The sequence below is a fragment of the Geosmithia morbida genome, assembly GCF_012550715.1.
Source record: "Geosmithia morbida isolate 1262 chromosome Unknown scaffold_4, whole genome shotgun sequence".
NCBI classification, from domain to species: Eukaryota; Fungi; Ascomycota; class Sordariomycetes; order Hypocreales; family Bionectriaceae; genus Geosmithia; species Geosmithia morbida.
This window is the reverse complement of record NW_023336191.1, coordinates 1,575,560-1,594,058: the sequence shown is the minus strand read 5'-3', so window position 1 is coordinate 1,594,058 and position 18,499 is coordinate 1,575,560. Positions and strand designations below refer to the sequence as shown.

General features: G+C 58.6%; 2 protein-coding genes across 2 annotated transcripts; both read right to left on the bottom strand.

Moving 5' to 3' along the window:
- Positions 1-181: 181 nt before the first annotated feature.
- Positions 182-3,775, bottom strand: GMORB2_5965 (osomolarity two-component system, sensor histidine kinase SLN1; the record flags this gene model as incomplete). The annotated part of the gene is made up of 1 exon (XM_035467935.1): positions 182-3,775. The coding sequence occupies one exon, from the start codon at positions 3,773-3,775 to the stop codon at positions 182-184; it is 3,594 nt and encodes a 1,197-aa protein (XP_035322901.1).
- A 6,282-nt stretch (positions 3,776-10,057) lies between these two features.
- GMORB2_5964 (uncharacterized protein) lies at positions 10,058-14,432 on the bottom strand (the record flags this gene model as incomplete). The annotated part of the gene is made up of 2 exons (XM_035467934.1): positions 10,058-11,845; positions 11,940-14,432. 2 exons carry the CDS (start codon positions 14,430-14,432, stop codon positions 10,058-10,060), a joined length of 4,281 nt encoding a protein of 1,426 aa, XP_035322900.1.
- Between the last annotated feature and the right edge of the window lie 4,067 nt (positions 14,433-18,499).

The window sequence follows — 18,499 nt, the reverse complement described above, 5'->3', positions numbered from 1 at the left end:
AATGTAGAGAGAGAGCCGTATATATATATATATATATATATGTGTGTGTGTGTGTGTGTGTGTGTGTGGAAGGGGGGGGGGGGGAGGTGTAGAGAGATGTAGAGTAGGTGTACGATGACAGCAATAAAGTGTGATGGCGTAGATGGGGTGAGATCAATGACTGCTGTCGGTCGGGATATCCTCATCTCGAGTCGTGAAACGGAGGTGAAGGTGGCAACTCTGTCTCTCCACGCTCCTCTTCACCAGCATGTAACGAGACGGCAGCAGCCGCAGCAGCATCAGCGTTGGCAGCGGCAGGAGAAGGATGAGGGTTAGAGGTGGGAGACAACGACAGCGGCCTGACCTTGCGCGAGGCCGGCAGCGTCGGTGACGACGGTGACTCTGGCTCCTCGGGGATGGTGGCAAACTGCTGCAGCACCTGCTTGAGCGCGGGCCTCCGTATGGGCTTGGACAGGAACTCGTTCATGCCCGAGTTGATGCACTCGCGCACGTTGCTCTCCTCCGAGAAGGCCGTGAGCGCCACGATGGGCGACGTGAAGCCCATGCCGCGGATCAGCCGCGTGCTCTGCAGGCCGTCGACGTTGGGCATCTGGACGTCCATGAAGATGACGTCGAACGGGTCGTTGCTCTCCATCGTGCTCTTGACCAGCTCATACGCCTCCTGCCCGTCCTTGGCGATGGTCACGTCGCTGATGTCCTCCAGCTTGAGCATCCGCCGCACCACCTCGACGTTGGTCGAGTTGTCGTCCGCCACCAGCACCCGGAGCTTGCTGGTCTGCGCGTCGTCGCCGTCCCGCGCCGCCGCCGCCGCCGCCTTCTTGATCACCGATGGCAGGGACGGCGACGGCGACGACTCCGACGGGCCGGTCGCCGTCGGCAGGTTGACCGAGAAGTACGGCTGGCGCAGCCCGACCAGGCGCGGCTGCGAGCTGAGCGAGCTCGAAGGCGTCCGCTCCTCCAGCGAACGTCTGGGCGTGCCCGCTCCTCCGGCCCAAGCGGCCGGGTCCGGGGCGGTGCTGCCGGTGCTGCTGCCGCCGCCGTCGGCCTGGGGCCCCCATCCCGGCTCCGGCGCTGCGTTCTCGCCGCCGCCTGCCGTGCAGTCGACGGACGACCATCTGCCCCTGGCGAACCGGAGCGGGATGCGCATGGTGAAGGTGCTGCCGGAGCCCTCGGTGCTGTCGAGGTCGATGGAGCCACCCATGAGGCTCGCCAGCTGCTGGCAGATGCTGAGGCCGAGCCCCGTGCCTCCAAACTTCTTGCTGAGGCCCGGGTCGCCCTGGACGAAGGGCTCGAAGACCTTGTCCTGCAGGTGCTGCGGGATGCCCGGGCCCGTGTCGCGGACGACGAACTCGAACAGGAAGGTCTTGGACCCGGGGACGGCGCCGGCGTCCGACATGCTGCTGGCCTTCGGTTCCATGGGGTTGATGGCGAGGGCGGTGCGTCCGAGGCTCGGTCCGCTGGCGGCGGGGCCGCCGGCCGCCGCGGCGGAGACGGTCGACTGCACCGAGCTCGAGCCGCGGCGGCGGCGGGCGCCCCTGGAGTGCCCCTTGGACACGGACGAGCTGCGGCTGACGTCTTCGTGCTGCTGGGACGGCGTGTCCTCGCCCGCGCACCTGATGCTGACCTCGACCCGGCCCTGCGAGGGGGTGAACTTGAGGCTGTTGCCCACGAGGTTGATGATGACCTGCAGGATGCGGTGCTGGTCACCCCAGAGGGCGACGTCCTCGAGCTTGGGCACCTTGGGCAGGTTGGGCGACGGCGTTGACTGGTAGGGCTCGCCGTCGCCCTCGAAGAGGCTGCACGCGCTGGAGAAGCTGACGGAGAAGTCGATCTGACCCTCCCTGGCCTGCTTGTCGAAGATGGCGAGGATCTGCGAGCGCACGTCGGCGAGGCGGAAGACCCTGGGCTCGACCATGACCTGGTGGCCGATCTGGTTCTTGGAGAAGCTCAGCAGGTCCTCGAGCAGGTGCAGCAGCAAGTCGCCGGACCCGTAGACGACCTTGAGCGACTGCTTGATCTTGGCAATGTCCGTCTCCTCCATGCAGACGGCGCAGAGGCCGAGGATGCCGTTGAGCGGCGTCTTGAGCTCGTGGGAGATGTTGGCGATGAAGAGCGTCTTGCTCTCGTTGGCGGCCTCGGCGGCCTTCTTGCTCTCGCTGAGCTGCTTGGTCCGCTCGGCCACCTTGTCGTCGAGCGAGTTGTACTGCTTGACCAGCTCGTCGCTCATGCTGTTGAAGGTGTCGGTGAGCTCGGTGAGCTCGTCCCTGATCCAGTGCCTCCGCACGTCGACCTTGCCGGGTATCTTGAAGGTGCGTCGGGCCGTGTCGTGCGACGCGGTGGCGTTGGCCGGCTTGGCGCGCCACAGGAGGTGGGACACGGTGGTGATGATGTTCCTCTTGGACTTCTGCGACGCCGTCGGCGGGAGGTCGGACGAGTAGCCGTCCGAGTCGGTGAAGCACTCCTCGTAGCCGGGGGGGCTGACGGACTTCTCCGTGGCGGCCTTGAGCTTCCGGATGGGCATCACGCCGACGTGGGCGCAGGGCAGGGCCAGCAGGGCCAGGATGGCGGCGGTGCCGAAGACGGTGCCGAGGAGGATGTCGCTCAGGGTCGATATCGGCTGGTAGGCCTCCTTCTTGGACTTCTCGACGATGACGGTCCAGTTGGCCAGCGGGGTCTGGGTCCTCGCGTAGCCGACCGAGACCTTGACGCCCTGCTCGTTGCGGGTGTGGAGCATGGCGCTCGCGTTGTTGACCGTCTCGGACCGGCCGCTGAAGGCGGCCAGGGCGGCCGGGTAGTCGGCGACGGGGAAGGGGTCGCCGGCCGTGCCCCGGGAGAGGAGGTGGTCCGAGTGGCGGCCCAGGGACTCGTCGTCCTCGGCGTTGGGGGGCAGGACGAAGTGGACGTCGAGCTTGGCGAACTCGTCCCTGGGCGGGGTGTAGGTCTCGTTGCTCGGGGGCAGGCTGGCGTCGAACCGGTTCGAGGCCTCGGTGGGACCGACGATGAGCACCATCCCGCTCTCGCCCATGCCCTCGCGCGAATCCCTGACCTGGATGATGGGCGAGGCCGTGGCGAGGACGGTCATGTAGCCGAGGATGAAGCGGTCGTTATTGTCCCTGATGGGGACCGAGACGGACACGAGGGCGGTGGTCTCGTTGATAGCCAGGGGGCCTAGGAGGAGCCCGCCGTTGCGCGAGATCCGGACGCCGGGGAAGGCCTCGGCGACGGTGGCGGGGACGTCCGGGCGGATGGCGTTGCCGCGGTCGAGGTCGAGGTAGGTGATGTTGGGGTACAGCATGGGGGGGTACCCGTAGTCCGGGTCGCCGAGGGTGACCTGGGAGCCGTTGGGGGCCGTGTAGGGCAGGACGATGTGGGGCACGTTGGCGGCGGTGACGTTGAGCAGGCCGAGGGGGTTGCCGGTCCGGTTGCGGGAGTAGATGCGGACCTGGAGGAGGCCGGTGGTGGCGCCGACGCTGAGGGCGCTGGTGATGTCGATGGCGGCGCCCTGCCAGTTGGACTCGCCGAGCGAGTAGAAGTCGCCGAGGGCCTCCTGTATCAGCAGGCGCGAGCCCATGGTGTAGCAGCTGGTCTGGATGAGCTCGAGCAGGGAGGTTATGCGCGAGGCCTTGAGCGAGGCCGTGAGGGACAGGCCGCTGCGCAGGTTGCCGGCGATGTGGTTGTTGACGTAGAGCCATGTCGGGACGGAGACGACGGCGAGGGCGACGAGGGTCGTCGAGAGGACCAGCAGGGCGAGCTGCTCGCGGATGGCGATCCTCATTGTCGGAGGCTGCTGGGTTGTGTAGGAGGTCGAACCGGGATCCGGAGAGGCATGGCTGCCTCTGCTGGGCGGGCCGGACAACTCTCTCGCCACACAGCACACGCGTAAGGCACCAGAAGAAGCATAAGCAGCAGACGATGGGGAGGGGCGGGGAGGATGGGAAGCTTTCGGATCTCTCGAGGATCAGGGTGTGCCGTGGTCGCGGTCGTGGTCGGCGGTGCTGGTGGTGGTGGTTGTGGTGGTGATAGTCTTGGGGAAAGAAGAAGCAGAAGAAGGATGGATGGGCGGGAAGTATATTCTCAACGCATGCCGACCTCGTCCCTTTCTCCTCCCTCCTCGCCGTCCACCCGGAGTGGGTTAGACCGGAGAGGTAGTGGTGGTATTGGGTTTATCGGTCTTGGAGCAGGAACCACAGGAAAGACGGCAATGCACAGACTAACACGTAGGATTAGAAGTGGGCAAACCCAGTCCGGACGCACGTCGACCCCGGCCACTAAGGGGAAAGGATGAGTCTAGTGGTGAGTCCAGTCCGTAGATGGTTCAACTCGTTGGTGAGAAGTTTGGGGGGGGGGGGAGGAGACAGGTGGCGGACAAAAAGTGGGAGAGGTCTACTCAGAGTACAGGTACAGGCAGGTAGCTTCTCTCTGTCCTCGTCTGCAAAAAAAAAAAAAAAATTATTTAAGATAAAATTAAAACAAAACTACCCCATGTCAAAAACCTGAGCTGAGAGAGACGGGGAACGGGAGAGAGGAGAGAGGACCGGGGTCAGCAAGTGCGGGAGTTGTTAGGGTGTGGAACTATCTGCTTGGTCCAGAACTATGAGAGAGAAAGTCCAAGGATGGACGAGACAAGAGTGACTAGAAGCGTCCAGCGCTACTGCAACACACCAGCCGGCAGGGTAATGAAAAGCGCACAGCAAATGGGAGGGTGGAGGCGCACAGAAGGAGAGAGGGGGAGAGGGAGAGAGAGAGAGAGAGAGAGAGAGAGAGAGAGGGGGGGGGGGGGGGGGGGGGAAGGGTATGGGGAGGAAAGGAGGCGACGGATGGATCGAATGAGAAGCCGGATGTCAAGGTTTTGGGTGTATGCCGAGAACGGTCTGGAACCTGGGGAGGCTTGCCAGGGACCGGGCGATCCGTGCAGGGTCCTTGAGATGGGCAGGGCAGAAGAGCCCGATTCAAGACCGAGTTCAGAGCTAGAAGGAGGATACAGAGTCGGGTATTACAGACTTTTTTTTTTTGGCATGAGGTTAGCAGCAGCAGTTCCATGATGGTGTGTGCCAAGACGATGAGGCTAATCGATCTGCCTGACATGTTCCTTCATCAATCAAGATCTCGGAGCCGACTTTTTCGGCAGCAAGGCCCGTGTCGTCGTCGTTGTGTGAGAGGGGAGGGGGGTCGAAGGGGGGCGAAGGGGAGGATGGCGAGAGAGAGAGGAGAGATGGAGGGAGGGAGGGAGAGCATATGCAGGCCCAATTGATGGTGGTTCAGCTGTCCCTTCCATGGCGCCTGTAGGTGAGAGGAAGGAGGGTCGGCTACGACTGTCGTTACGACGTACGAGTTGGGTACGATTACGGAGTAGAGGGCAGAGTGGTGGTGGAAGGTGTTCACGGCGTATTGGGTACTGGATATGCCAATATATGCCTGTACTATTACTACTATTACGAGTGCTCCGTACGTGTGTATCCGTACCTGTAGCTTGGAGTCGTATGGTCAGCTCCCAGGCCTGTCTGTCCGTCTATTGCGATACCTGCAGCGCTGCGTATGGATCATGGTGGTACTCGGCCCAGGCCGCCAAGAAGAGTTCAGATATCGAGGCCAAGGCTTTCACGGCCAAGGCTTTCACGGTCAGAGGGTTCCCGGTCATCTCGAGGTAGTACCGTAGCAGTCGGGGCGTCTACCGAACGTCTTCACCCATCGAGGGGTTCCTCGACCTCGTCGATTGAATCCATCTCGACAGTACATATAGTGCCAGTACACCTAGCAGCAGAGCTGCCCGCTGCTCGCACCTACAGGTATGATATAGTGCTCGTACATGTACAGGACGAGTACGTATCACACGGCTACGAGTATGCGATACGGCTGAGATTCCCGCTGCATCTCACTCATCCGGTATTACATCTCACGATCGTCGGGCGACAACTCTAGGCGTGTCCCGCAGCTGATGGATGACCCTGTATGGTTAGGTGCCCGTACAAGTATCCGTAATACAGGCAGTGTTGATACTCCGCACTCCATAAATGATAATGGTGGACGGAAAGGGATGAGAGTTTGGCCCGCCCTGTGGTCCCCTGTGGCTCCCCTGTGGCTCCCCCCCGATGTATGGAACATGTTAGAAAAAAAAAAGTGCATTGATCTTTTTTTTTTCTTTCCAATGAACCCCCCCTGATGGACTAATCTTTTTTTTTTTTTTTCGAGATGGGAAGCTACCCACTTTAGACTGTCCAGTGAACTTCTCCCCGTGGCCCCAGTACAGATTTACAGGACTCCGGTACAGCCAGCACCTGCTAGATACAGTCTACAGGTAGCCAGCTTCCAGCTCCCAGGCGACTGTGCCCCTTCGGACTTTCGCTGATGCAACGGCGCTGGCTCTCATCTCCTCCGTCCCCATATATAATATATATATGTATATATATATATATATTATATATATTACACATACGAGCTACCTGCTAATACCCCCCTACCTGTAGCATCTATACGTGATACATACATCTACATGTCCTATACCGATCCGTCAGTACATGTAGCTTGCTAGAGGTGACGAAGACGCTATAGATATCGCAGAGTGTCGCAAGGCGTCTACAAGTATTACTCCGTACTCGGTACGAAGATGAAGTAGCCGTTCCGCCAGCGTCCCCGTCAGCTTCTGCAACCTTTATACCTTTAGGCAAGAAAAAGGATTTGAACAGAAAAAAAAGGTTTGAGATTTTGAAAAATAATAATGATAATGATAATGATAATGTAGTCACATTACACGACTCACGTCCCGTCACGGACTTATTCACAGTACAGATATCAACTCGTACTCGTAGCACGCTACCGGCCCCATTCACCCAGCTCCAGGCCCTCTCCATCCGAGGGCGTGCAGCGGTACTATATGTAATATATTTATGTAGCATTATAACATATACTCGTAGCAAAGTCTGCTTAGCGGTGATGATACATTATCACTGCATATAGCCTGTACAGACGACATGTATTATATTAGTGAGTCTGTCCATCGTGTGCTTGTACGTGTACAACTCTCCCTGCCTATCTGCATACCGGCGTACGGAATGCTCTCCAGCAGACTGATTGCATCGCTGGACGTAGACGTCACGTAGAACTTGGCGTCTCCTCCTCTCCTGACAGCTTGACAATCCTCCATCGTATTCCATGCTGCATACTCGGTCTTCCACGCCACCCGACCAACCTGACAGTCATGCCCCTTCAGCTTCCCTGCCCTGACTATCTCTTGTAATCTGACATGTCTGCTGCCCCCCCCCCCCCCCCCCCCCCCCCCTCCACCACCACCACCAATTCGTAAGACGGGACACATACACACACACACACACACACACACATGGTCTATCATCACATCATTTACCTGACTGCATCTCGTACTACTGTAACTATACACCGCATCGAGAGGAGCCAAGACAGATACCGCGACGACGCCTTTCCGCATACCACACATGTACGTCGTTCCGTCCCGCCGAGCATGGAACGGTGGTGACACTACCGCACTTGATTTACTGCTGACGGTAGTAAAGTATGCATAACTGTATTGTTGACCTTAAAAAGAAAAAAGGCCAGCGTGCCGTGAGCAAATCAATACTACTACTGTCGTATCACTGCGCCGTTTCCTGCTGTGCTGCGCTCGTACCGCAGTACTACCCCGTGCGGTACATCAGCACGCGCCCGTCACGTAAATACTAAAGACGATGGCTGTGTTCGTTCAACCGATGAATGGCTTCCCCAATGTCCGTCTCTCGTCCCTCGGCCACCATCTTCTCAGTAGGACATGCCGAGCCGCCCATAAGACCGTGAAATGATGCATGGCCCGGCAGTTTCACCGCGGAAGCACGAGTTATGTCTCTCGCCAGGTCTCGTTTGGCAGCCATATACCGTCGCGTCCGAGGCAGGGCGGCAAGACATGGCTATACCCTTCTTCAACCGTCTCCACTCCACTCTTCAACCATCTTACTCGGTACACCGTCATGCATCATCCTTCATCTTCCTCACCAACTCTCCCTTGCGTGGGAACCAACATAGTACCGATATTGAACCTGCTTGATCAATAATTGGTCGGTTAGCTCAGTTGGTTAGAGCGTCGTACTAATAATGCGAAGGTCATGAGTTCGACCCTCATACTGACCACTTCTTCTTGCTCTTGGTCACGTTTTTATGCCCATCTTACCTTTTTTTTTTCTTGTCCCTGCGTGCTCATAATCCGCACATTTCACACACACTATGTATGATTGATGAAGATTTCATCTATACTCATCTGAAGTCGCACAGTATTCCAGAACATGTGCAATCGCAGGCATCTGATTTGATAGTACAGACGTATAATTATTTACCAGGTTAACATGGAGGCTTCAAATCTGGATAAGCACAAGGTAAGGGTCGAAAGCGTTGAAGCTTTATTTAAATCCAGTGAACATGCACACACAACAAACATAGTAAGAGCCAAAAAAAATTAAGGACCAAAAGAAAGGTTGAGAGGAAAAGAAGAGCAAAAAGAGATGGTCAGTATGAGGGTCGAACTCATGACCTTCGCATTATTAGTACGACGCTCTAACCAACTGAGCTAACCGACCGATGTGACTTTAGGGGAGGGGAGCTGTATATTATAACATAGGTCGGATCCAATGTCAGTCTCATTTCTCTTCCATCCGTCTCTCCCGAATGCTCTGGCAAAACTGACCCTACCTGACTACCTCCTACCTCCTGACACCAACCGACCCCATATATTAGTAGGGGTGTGTGTCGGCCAACGTAGGGAGCGATATTCTATTCTAGTGTAGGAGAATTCTCTAAAGAAATGAAGATGAGATAGTACTGTGACGTACAAACAAGACCACAACCAAACAGCAGCAGCAGCAGCAGCAGCAACAGCAGCAACTTGACAGTAGCATAAGAGGACTAGAATTGATTCCAAGAAGTGCTTCTAGCGTGAGAATTCTAGGAGAGAGAGAGAGAGAGACAAATGGTATATTTATACAAACGCGCAGGGGGGGGGGGGGTTGGTTTATTATATTTCTGCAGGGGGAGTTGAAGAAAATCATTGTTATCATAGGAATGTCACCAAGTAGGACGTCCAGAGAGAAGATGTACCAGTACCGCACTCCTCCCTCCATACAAGGTTAGCTATGGGTCAGGGATTTCCCAAGTACCCGTACCCTGTACCCCAACCGAGGGCTCCGGAGGACACACAGACAAGACACACGATACACAAGAATTGATGCCTCCATTACCGAAACACGTCACATGAAAATGTCTTCTACATATTTCCAGAAATAATAAGAATAATATGAAATAATACGATACATATCGGTAGGGTTGGGCGACCCTACCTAGAGGAGTCAGGTCAACCAAATACAGGGATGTAGGATCAGTCCGTCAGTTTGTCAGAGCGCTCCAATCTGTGTTGTGTACTCGCGTAATGAAGTGAGAATATACTGCAGATTTACTGTTCGAGCGGTTCAAGTGAGAGAAGAAATCAATCGGCTTCGCCCTGATGGCAGGTGCATCTCTACACACGGCAGTTAAGCTAGGGAGCAGGGAGAGAACAAGGACAGAGAACAATTTATAAAAAATCTACATCCAGAAACATTCCTCCCTCCGAGACATTCTCCTCTCTCTCTTGAAGAAACAAGGCTTGAAAGATGTATAGAAGAAGAAGAAGTAGAAGAAAAGTACAGTAATAACAAGAAAGAAGAGTTGACAGGTAGAAACCAAAGAGAAAAGAGTAAAGACAGGAGCGAACAAGATGAGTAAGATTTGAAGAAACTCAAGCTGACAAACGGCAAAAGATATATATATATATATATATATATATATCTAAAACAAAAAAAAGGTAATACATGGGAATCGTCAGAAATAGCAAGATGGCTTTTTATCAGAAAAAAGTCTTTCATGGACCGGATGGGGTTTTTGTTTCTTCGAAAAGGAGAAAGAAAAGAAATGTAAAATAGAAAAAAGTATATACCGTATATCTTGGTGAAGAGAGAAGAAAAAGAAATAAAAAAAGGTACCAAGGGGGTATCAACAAGTTGGGGGGGGTAAAGAATATACGACATCAATACACCTTCTTAGACCTCGAAAACATCTTGGAGAAACCGCTCTCCTCTCCACCCTGGACCGGATCCCTAGCCGCACTCTGGGCAGCCAGGGACCCGGTTTCGGGTGGCGGGGCCGAGTCCCTCAGAAACGCGGCCAGGTCGGACGTCCCCGACCTGGAGCCGACGATGGGCGTGGCGTCCCTGGGCTCGAACCTCTTCATCGGCACGGGGCGACCGGCCGGCCCACCCGCGTTCGACGGCTTGCGCGGCCTGGTGCTAGGCGGGATGGTCGTCTTGGTGCTGATGCTGTTGTTGGCGGAGCTGCTGCCGTCGATGGGCCCGTACCGGTCGTACCCCGGCGGCATGTTGACCTGGATGGGGACGTGGCCTGCGCTGCCTACGCGGGGTCTGCCGCCGCCGCCGCCGCCGCCGCCGCCGCCGTAGTCCAGCACGGCGTGGCTGCTGTTCTTGCTGACGGGGGGAGGGGCGGGCGGGAATCTGCTGGATTCCTTGGGTGCCCTGGACGTCTTGGCCGTCTTGGGCTCCTTCTCCCTGTGGGACGAGGAGCTGCCGAAGCCGCCTCGGAACCGCCCGATCAGGCTGGGTGCGCTGGCCTTCTTCTTCGGATTCTTCTGCGGCGGGGGTATCTGCGGCTGCGGGGGCGACGGCGGGGGCTCGTAGTTGCGGAGGAACTCGGCCAGGCTCTCCTCCTTGGCGGGCGGTCTTGGGGGGCCGGCCGGCATGGGGAGGTGGTCGTCCGGCACGTCATCGTCCTCGTCACTCAGGTCGATGGCGTAGGGGTCGCGTACGCGGCGCTGCTTGCGCTCCGGCATCGCCGCGTCGTCACCGCCGCCACCCATCGTCACCCTGCCGATGCTCGTCGGCATGCCCATCCCCACTCCTAGACCCTGCGGCGCGCCACCGCTCTTGTTGACGAGCGCGGACTGAGAGTTGACGGACGACTGCCGAGAGTTCTCCGTCACGCTCGTGGATGCGCGGCTGTTCCGCGTACCCGTCAGGGATCCGCCGTCGGCGGCCGTGCGCGGCGCCACGTCTGGGTCGCCCACGGTGAAGGGTGCGACGTGACGCGGGATCTGGCTGCTGCCGGGCGGTCCGGGCGGGCCCTGGCGGATGAAGTCGATGAGGTCGGACTTGTCGCCACCCTTGCTGTCCGCGACCGCGTCGCGAGCTTGGTAGCGGCCGTGGCTGTTACCGCCGCTGCCACTTCCGACTGCGCCGCCGTTCTTGGCGGGAGCGGACGTTCGGCGCTCGCCGCCGACCTTGGGCGTGCTGGCGGTGCTGGCGCCGACGTTGGACCGGGGCGACGTGCTCACGGCGACGCTGGCGGTGCGGCGGGGAGGAGGAGGCACCGTATCTCCCGGGGGGCCGGTCGACTTGATGAACTCGGCAAAGTCGGCCGTCGACCGATCCGTGTCCACGCGAGCCTCGCGGGCCATGGCGGCCGGCACGCGTGGCGACTTGGAACCCACGGCGGGCGAGATGGCAGGGGCTTGCACGTGAGGCTTGGGAGAGTTGGTAGGCCTGGAGGTGGCGCTCGTCGGACGCGAGGGCGGAGGCACGATGACCGGCGCGGACTTGCCGGCCCTGCCAGCCGTCTTGCCGGGAGCGGAGACCTTGGACGGCTCGGACGACGACTTGGGGATGCCGCCCGACGTAGCCGCGCGGGAGCTCCTGGCGTCGGGGGGTATGGATGGCGAGCGGACCTTCTCATCCGACTTGGCGGGCTCGTCGCCCTTGCTGCGCGAGGACTTGGTCATGACGGAGCTGTGGTTGGACCGGGGGGACTGCGTTAGGGAGGATAACCGTCAGCCACGATTCACTTCAGGCGAGGACGGCCGGCGAGGGGTTGGGGGTTGGGGGTTGGGGGTTGGCACATACATCCATGTCGCGCATATTTTCGGGGGTAAGGGTGTAGGTGATGGTCTGGTTGCTCTTCATGAGCTCCTCAAAGTCCACGGGGACGTTTTCGGAGCGCGAAGAGGCACCCTGCTGCTCCTCGGCCGAGGTCCTGGTGGCCTTGTGGCGGCTGTTAGCAGACGAGTTCGACGAGCCCGACGCGTACTTCAGGCGCTGCGAGGAGTTGGACCGGACGGGGGACAGGGTCGAGTCGTCCGTCTCCCTTGCGGTCGCGGCCCCGGCCCCAGCCCTCGCAGCGTGCTGGCCAGGGATGGGGGGGGTCGGGACCTCGGGGATGTTCTCGACGAAGTGGCCGGCAGGGTGGGAAGCATTGACGGCGGGCGTCCCCGCCGCGGCGGTCCGGCTGATGGGCAGCGAGGAGCTCCTGGGCAGAGTCGAAGAGGGCGGCGGACGGACCCGAGGCGCGGATACGCCAGAGATGCCGTCATCGCTCCGCTCCTCCTCCGACTCGGAGATGGAGGCGTCCTTGATCTGGAGAGAGGGTCTGACGCGGTCAAGCGGGAACTGGAACGGCGCCGGCGCGGCCGCGGCGGGACGGCCCGCAGTCTCGGAGGCGACGCCCCTCGAGCTGCCGGACTCGTCCGAGGCAGTGCGGACAGGGCTGGGGGCGGGGCGAGCCTGGCTGGTGGAGCTGCTGCGAGGACCGTCGACCGTCTCCGTCGAGGACGATCGGGATCTGTGGCTCCGGGGCGCGGGGACGTCAACGAGGCGAGCCGAGGATCGGGGGGTCAGCGCCTCCTTCTGAGGAGCCTCCGAGCTGCCTCGGGGACTGGCGCCCACGGACACCCTGGGCGACTTGACAACCTCGGCCTGCTCGTACGTCGCGTCGTCGACGTCGGAGCCGTCAAAGTCGTGCGTCGAAGAGCCGGCGGCGGCGGCGGCGGCGGCGGACGTGTCGATACGTCCGGGGGCAGCGCGACGGCTCGATCGCTTAGCATCGTCGGTCTCGCTCACCTCGGTGATGGTCGGCATCTCGACCTGGTCCGATTCGGCGTGGGTGGGAGGGGCCCCCGTCGCGACGGATGGGCCGTCGGGCTGCTGCACCGTCGGGGCCTGCTCGGAGCGCTCCTCCCCGTCCTCGCCGGGTGTGCCACCGCCGGGGGGTTGGTGGGCATCCTGGACGGCGGAGAATCGGGTGGCGAGGACGGGTAGGGAGCTGGACCTCTCGTGCTTAGCTCGACGACCACCGTCGGCCGCCAGCGCAGAGGGCCCGGCGGAGCTCTTGGGACGTGGGGGGAGGCTGCCGGAGCCGTCGGAGCAGTCGTCTCCCCCACAGTCGCTGTAGGAGACCAGGCCGGGGACCTCGATCTCGTCGACGTCGTCGGCGGAGGTGGGCAGCGGGATGTCGGCGGCTTCCGGCTCGGGCCTCTGGGCAGCCTGGGCTGCGTCTGCGTCTGCTGCTGCGTCTGCTGCCGCGTCTGCGGCTGCCTCGGCCTCCTCCTCGCTGGCGGTCAGCTTCATGGAGAGGAGGTCGGTGGCGCTGCTGCCGTGCCTCATGTGGCGGGCGGAGGCCTTGGAGAAGGAGCGGTGGATGTCGACGGTGACGGGGCGGATGCGCTTCTTCCAGCCCCTCCAGAGCCTGCCGAGGGTGCGGTCGAGGGCGACGCGCTCCATGTCGGACTCCTGGACGACGACCCGGTCGGCGAGGTCGGAGGGGTTGCGGGTGCCGTCCCTGAGCTCCTTCTCGTAGACGGTCCTGAGGCGGAGGTAGGCGGCCTGGCCGGCGACGGTGAGAGTCAGCTCGCCCATGTACTCGAGGACCGAGGTGAGGAAGATGGCGACGGCGGGGGAGATGACGTCGGTGATGGACTCGTGGTCGCCGATCTCGAGGTGCTCCTGCTCCATGTAGCTGTCCTCCTCCTCCTCCTCCATGTCTCCGAGGGAGGAGTAGACCATGCACCTCAGCCTGGTGCGCTTCCAAACGAGCTCGAGGTCCCAGTCGCGCGACGGGTCGACACCGTGCGGCTGGACGAAGTCCTCCTCGTCGGCGCCGCCCAGGTACTCGCGCAGCTCCTGGTCGGCGTTGCCGATGGCGTCCTTGGCCAACTTGGGCTTCAACACGTCGGTGACGGCCGGTCGCAGGGCAGCCAGGGTCGTGGCCTTGGCGACCTGGAGGAAGTTGAAGAGGAGCTGGTCGAGGAAGCTGTTGACCAGCTGCAGGGCCTCCTGGGAAACCAGGGCCGTCTCGCCGGCGGGCAGCATCCCGGACTCGTCGTACCACGAATCGGCGTGGGCATCGTGGTCGTTGGTGACGATCTGCGAGGCGGCCGAGGCGGCGATGAAGGCTGGCTGGGGGGAGACGGATAGAGGCGGCGACGCCAGGCCGTTTCCGACGGTCGAGGGCCGGTCACTGGAGATGCTCTGGGTCCTCGACCTCGACCTGAGCCGCGGGGACACTATCGAGGTCGGTCGCGGAGACCGCAGCCCAGACAGGTCTAGGTTTGGGCTGGCCATTGGATTATTGTCTGCTTGTCTGCTCATGTCCTGTCTTGTCTCGTGTCGATGATGCGTGAGAGGCGGCGGGTGAGGATCGCGTTACGTCCCGTACGCGATCGTAGGTATTTCGGGGCTTAGAGGAAGGAGGTGAATTGGGTTCTTCTCTTTGGTCGTCGAGCCGAAGACGTAGCAATTACGTCGGCTTGCAATAGGAGAAGCGCAGGCCGTAGCCAAAGTCGGCGATTCTGTCGAGCTGAAGCGGTGGCCATGTCAGCACGAGCGTGGGGATGATGAAACAATATCTGCACCACGGAAGCCTGTGCGGCTGCACCGTCCCAGATACTGGACTCCATGGCATGATGGGTAGCAGACGACAAGACGGGGGGGGGGGGGCTCTGATCGGTTCTCGACACCCACCAGCAGCGATGGCTGGCTGTCGCGACGACGACGGTGGTTGAATGCGACGCAGACACGGGAAGATGAGACTGAGAGGAGAAAGCCGGGGTGACTGAGACAATGGGGCGACGAGAGAAACATACCTGCCTATATATATTATATGTACGCAACGGCGACAAGGTGAGATGGAGGAGCCGCAGTTCGAAGGGAGATTGTCGTGATCAGACGTCGTTATCCATCGCGCTAGCCACCGAATGAATCTGAGAGGAGAGGGAAGGAGAAAGAGAAGGATATGATGGATGATGAAGGACAGGTAAGGTAGGTTAGGGTAGGTGTAGAGGGGGGGGGAGAAGATGGGGAGAGAGCAGGCAGACGTGCGTAGCAGCGGGACCGCTATCGACGAATGCGTGTTTTTTTTCCCTTTCTTTCTTCTTCCTGCTTCTTTCCTTTCTTCGATGACTGTCGTTTCGTCACTCTCTGGAAGAGTGCAATGATTGACGGGGAGGCGGGTGACGGAGAGAGCGAAGAGGGAGATGCGAGTACGGTTATGGGGGACGGAGGAGATGAGGGGGGCAGGACGGGAACACCGCAGAGACGGCAGAGCAGAGATATGGTAGAGAGCAGAGAGGATGGGCAAAAATAGAGAGAGGTACATGTAATAAGAATCCCGGCAGGTAAAAAGCAACGGCGTACGGAGGTTACAGAGCACAGGCAGGCTAGCAGAGTGGGTAACATTTGACAAAACGGGGAAGGTATCAGGGAAAATCGGGAAGATCTGCTGGGATTGAGATTGGAATTGCGCTCCAGGCTGTGGAGGGGGGGGGGGGGGGGAAGGGGTATCCGAAGGACCCAAGGTCCGTGGAGCCATTCAGGGGTTCGACGCACGCTCCACTCCCCCTGTCAGGACGGCAGGGTACGTGGTAGTCAGGCCCGGTATCGATACTAACTACTGCTGCTGCTGCTACGACCACTGCTGCTGCTGCTGCTGCTACCACTGCTACATGTACAGATTACAACGGTACGACGACAAGCAATCTGTACATGCAGATGTGGTATTACTATGAGGGCATCACTCGGACCAAGGGTACGGAGTATCATTACCCGTGGCCTGTACTCGTAGAGAAACAGATGTACGGGTACCGTAATCTGCGGCATCAGAGACGGTACTATACATGAGTAATCTGTACGGAGTGTAATCTGTTCAGATTACATATTACACATCATAGCGCCATCACTCCTACTTCGTGGCGAGGTGGCCGCTCGGGAGGAAGTGGCCACCCGAGAGAGCGAGAGGGCGCGCTACAGCTGACGGTTGCGACGGACAGGCTGCGTGCCTCGTGGCAGCAGTGCCCACCAGCACATCACTAATCTGTACCTGTAAGGCTGCTCTGCACTGCCTACCCTACACTATCTCTCCTGAATTCTGAATGCCGATACCGATACGACGACTATGCTGACATGATTCTCTCCCCGTGAGAGATGATATTATAAGGCTCCGTATAGCCTTCTCTATCTTATGATCTCTATCTTATGATGATCCTCTCTGAAGGAATCCGATGAAGAATGAGAGGGGGTTTTCCTACATATATATCTATGTAGGTGTAGTATATATATATATATATAACCAACAAAAAAAAATTAGAAGGAAAAAAGAGAGAAGAGAAGAGAAAAAAAAACTCCAACGGGAAACGCCGTGCAGTAAAATCATGGGCCATTACTAGGCCGCCCTGTACAGGTCTCTCTTACGAGTATCTATTACGGGGTAGAGAGGATGAGACGAGTGGATTGAGCAACGTTCGACATGCCTTGGATGGGTAATCAGCGGGACAAGGTGACCAGCTTCCCCCCCCCCCCCCAAGGAGTCAAGAGACTTGACTGTCGACCACTCTCTCCTGACTGACCACTGGCACCTTTGCATGCCGTGAATGGGACAGTGACAGTGACAATCCCATCCACCATCCTCTTCCGTCCCCTGCTGGAACGACAGACAGGAAGGCGTCGTGCATCGTGGTCACCCGAACCTACACGTGTAATATATTCCCCGTACATGCACAGCCATATACGATGGATTCGCATGTAACGATGATGATGGGTAATACGTACATATATACATGTATATGTATATGCACAGATGTGCTCGGGTACATGTATCACGGAGGGAGCGATGCGATGCCGTCCCAAGACTTTCCAAGTCTAGCGTCTAGCCCCCCCCGAGATTGATATTGAATGCTGTGGATCACCACCACGACCACGCACAGGATGCAGGGTGCAGGCGGCCTGCGCCCCGCGAGCAGACCAGCGAATCAGCCATCACGGGTCGATGATGTGATGCTCCCTTACCAGTAAGACTAGCCGTCTCTTTTCTTTTCTTCCTTTCTTTCTTTCTGCTCCAGACCACATGGGGGTTTGGTAGATTCTCGTCTGGGCTGTTTGGGGAGAGCCGACATCGTGTTACATGCTGTCTCTCTGCGTGTCCTCCCCTCCCCTCCCTTGCAGCATGCATCAGATGTGGCAACTCTCACGACATCTGAGAGGACGGACTCTCTCTCTCTCTCTGTCTGGGAGACTTGGAACCTCCTTCACCCCCTCGGCACCCCTTGGGAGCCGCGAGACTTGTCCTCTTCACTCAGAGACCTGCGAGTGGTAATCTTGTAGTGAGTATTACGGTACGGACCACCCCCACCCCCACCGAACGGCGAAACATGATACGTCATATGACCCTTGTTCCAGGAAAGAAAGAAAAAAAAGGCGAAACAGACCTTCGCATGGCTTTCCGTTACTCTTACGGGGGGGGGGGGGGGGGGGAGTCAGTCCCCTACTCATACGGTCCAAGAAAAAAAGATGAAGGTGACTGACTGACTGACTGACTGACTGACTGACTGGCTCGATTTGACGGGCGCTCCATACGAGCTCCCCCCCCCCCTTCCCCTTCCTCCTTCCTCCTTCCTCCGTCCTCCTTCCTCTCTCCTCTCTTGCCCTGCTCAGGTCCCCCCCCTGCTCAGGTCCCCTGGTCAGCAACCGGTGACGCCCTCTTGTGTTCGTGCAGTGGGCATGGTACGTAGTACTCCGTACATGTAATCTGTACGTATACGGGTATCATGTATGTGTGGCGAGCAGAGAGATGCAACCGTTATAGACCACCCTGCATGATACCCATTAAGTGGGTTTCCCACCTGCCACCTGCAGTAGACGGTGGAGCCCGTGGGATGCGTGGCCTTGACGGAGGGTTACCCATCATGTCAGCTCTGTTCTTGCCTTGTTACTCTCTGCCCCCATTCCTATTATCGATTCACTGCTGCAGTTGCATTTCAAGAATAATGACGATGACGATGATGATGATGCCTGTACACTGGAAGCTTTTCTTCTCTTTCTTTTCTTCTTCCTTTTCTTCGGCCTATGATAACCTGCGAGTGATAGACGTCGAATCTCACCCTCCGACCCCCTTTCCCCTCCCCTTGGATGAGATCCTTGTCGGCTTCAGTCTCAACGGCCCCCACTCTTCATCTCCTCTCTCTGGAGGTAAGAAACGTCAGGGTGACGAGGAGAGCAAGAGATGGGTCGGCAATTACGCCGTTACCCGGCAGTCTCTGTCGTGAGGTTCCCGACGTCGCAATTACTCGTACTCCGTACAGGCACACACACACACACACACACAATCGTGCAACGGGGTATTGCCCTACTCGCCTTGC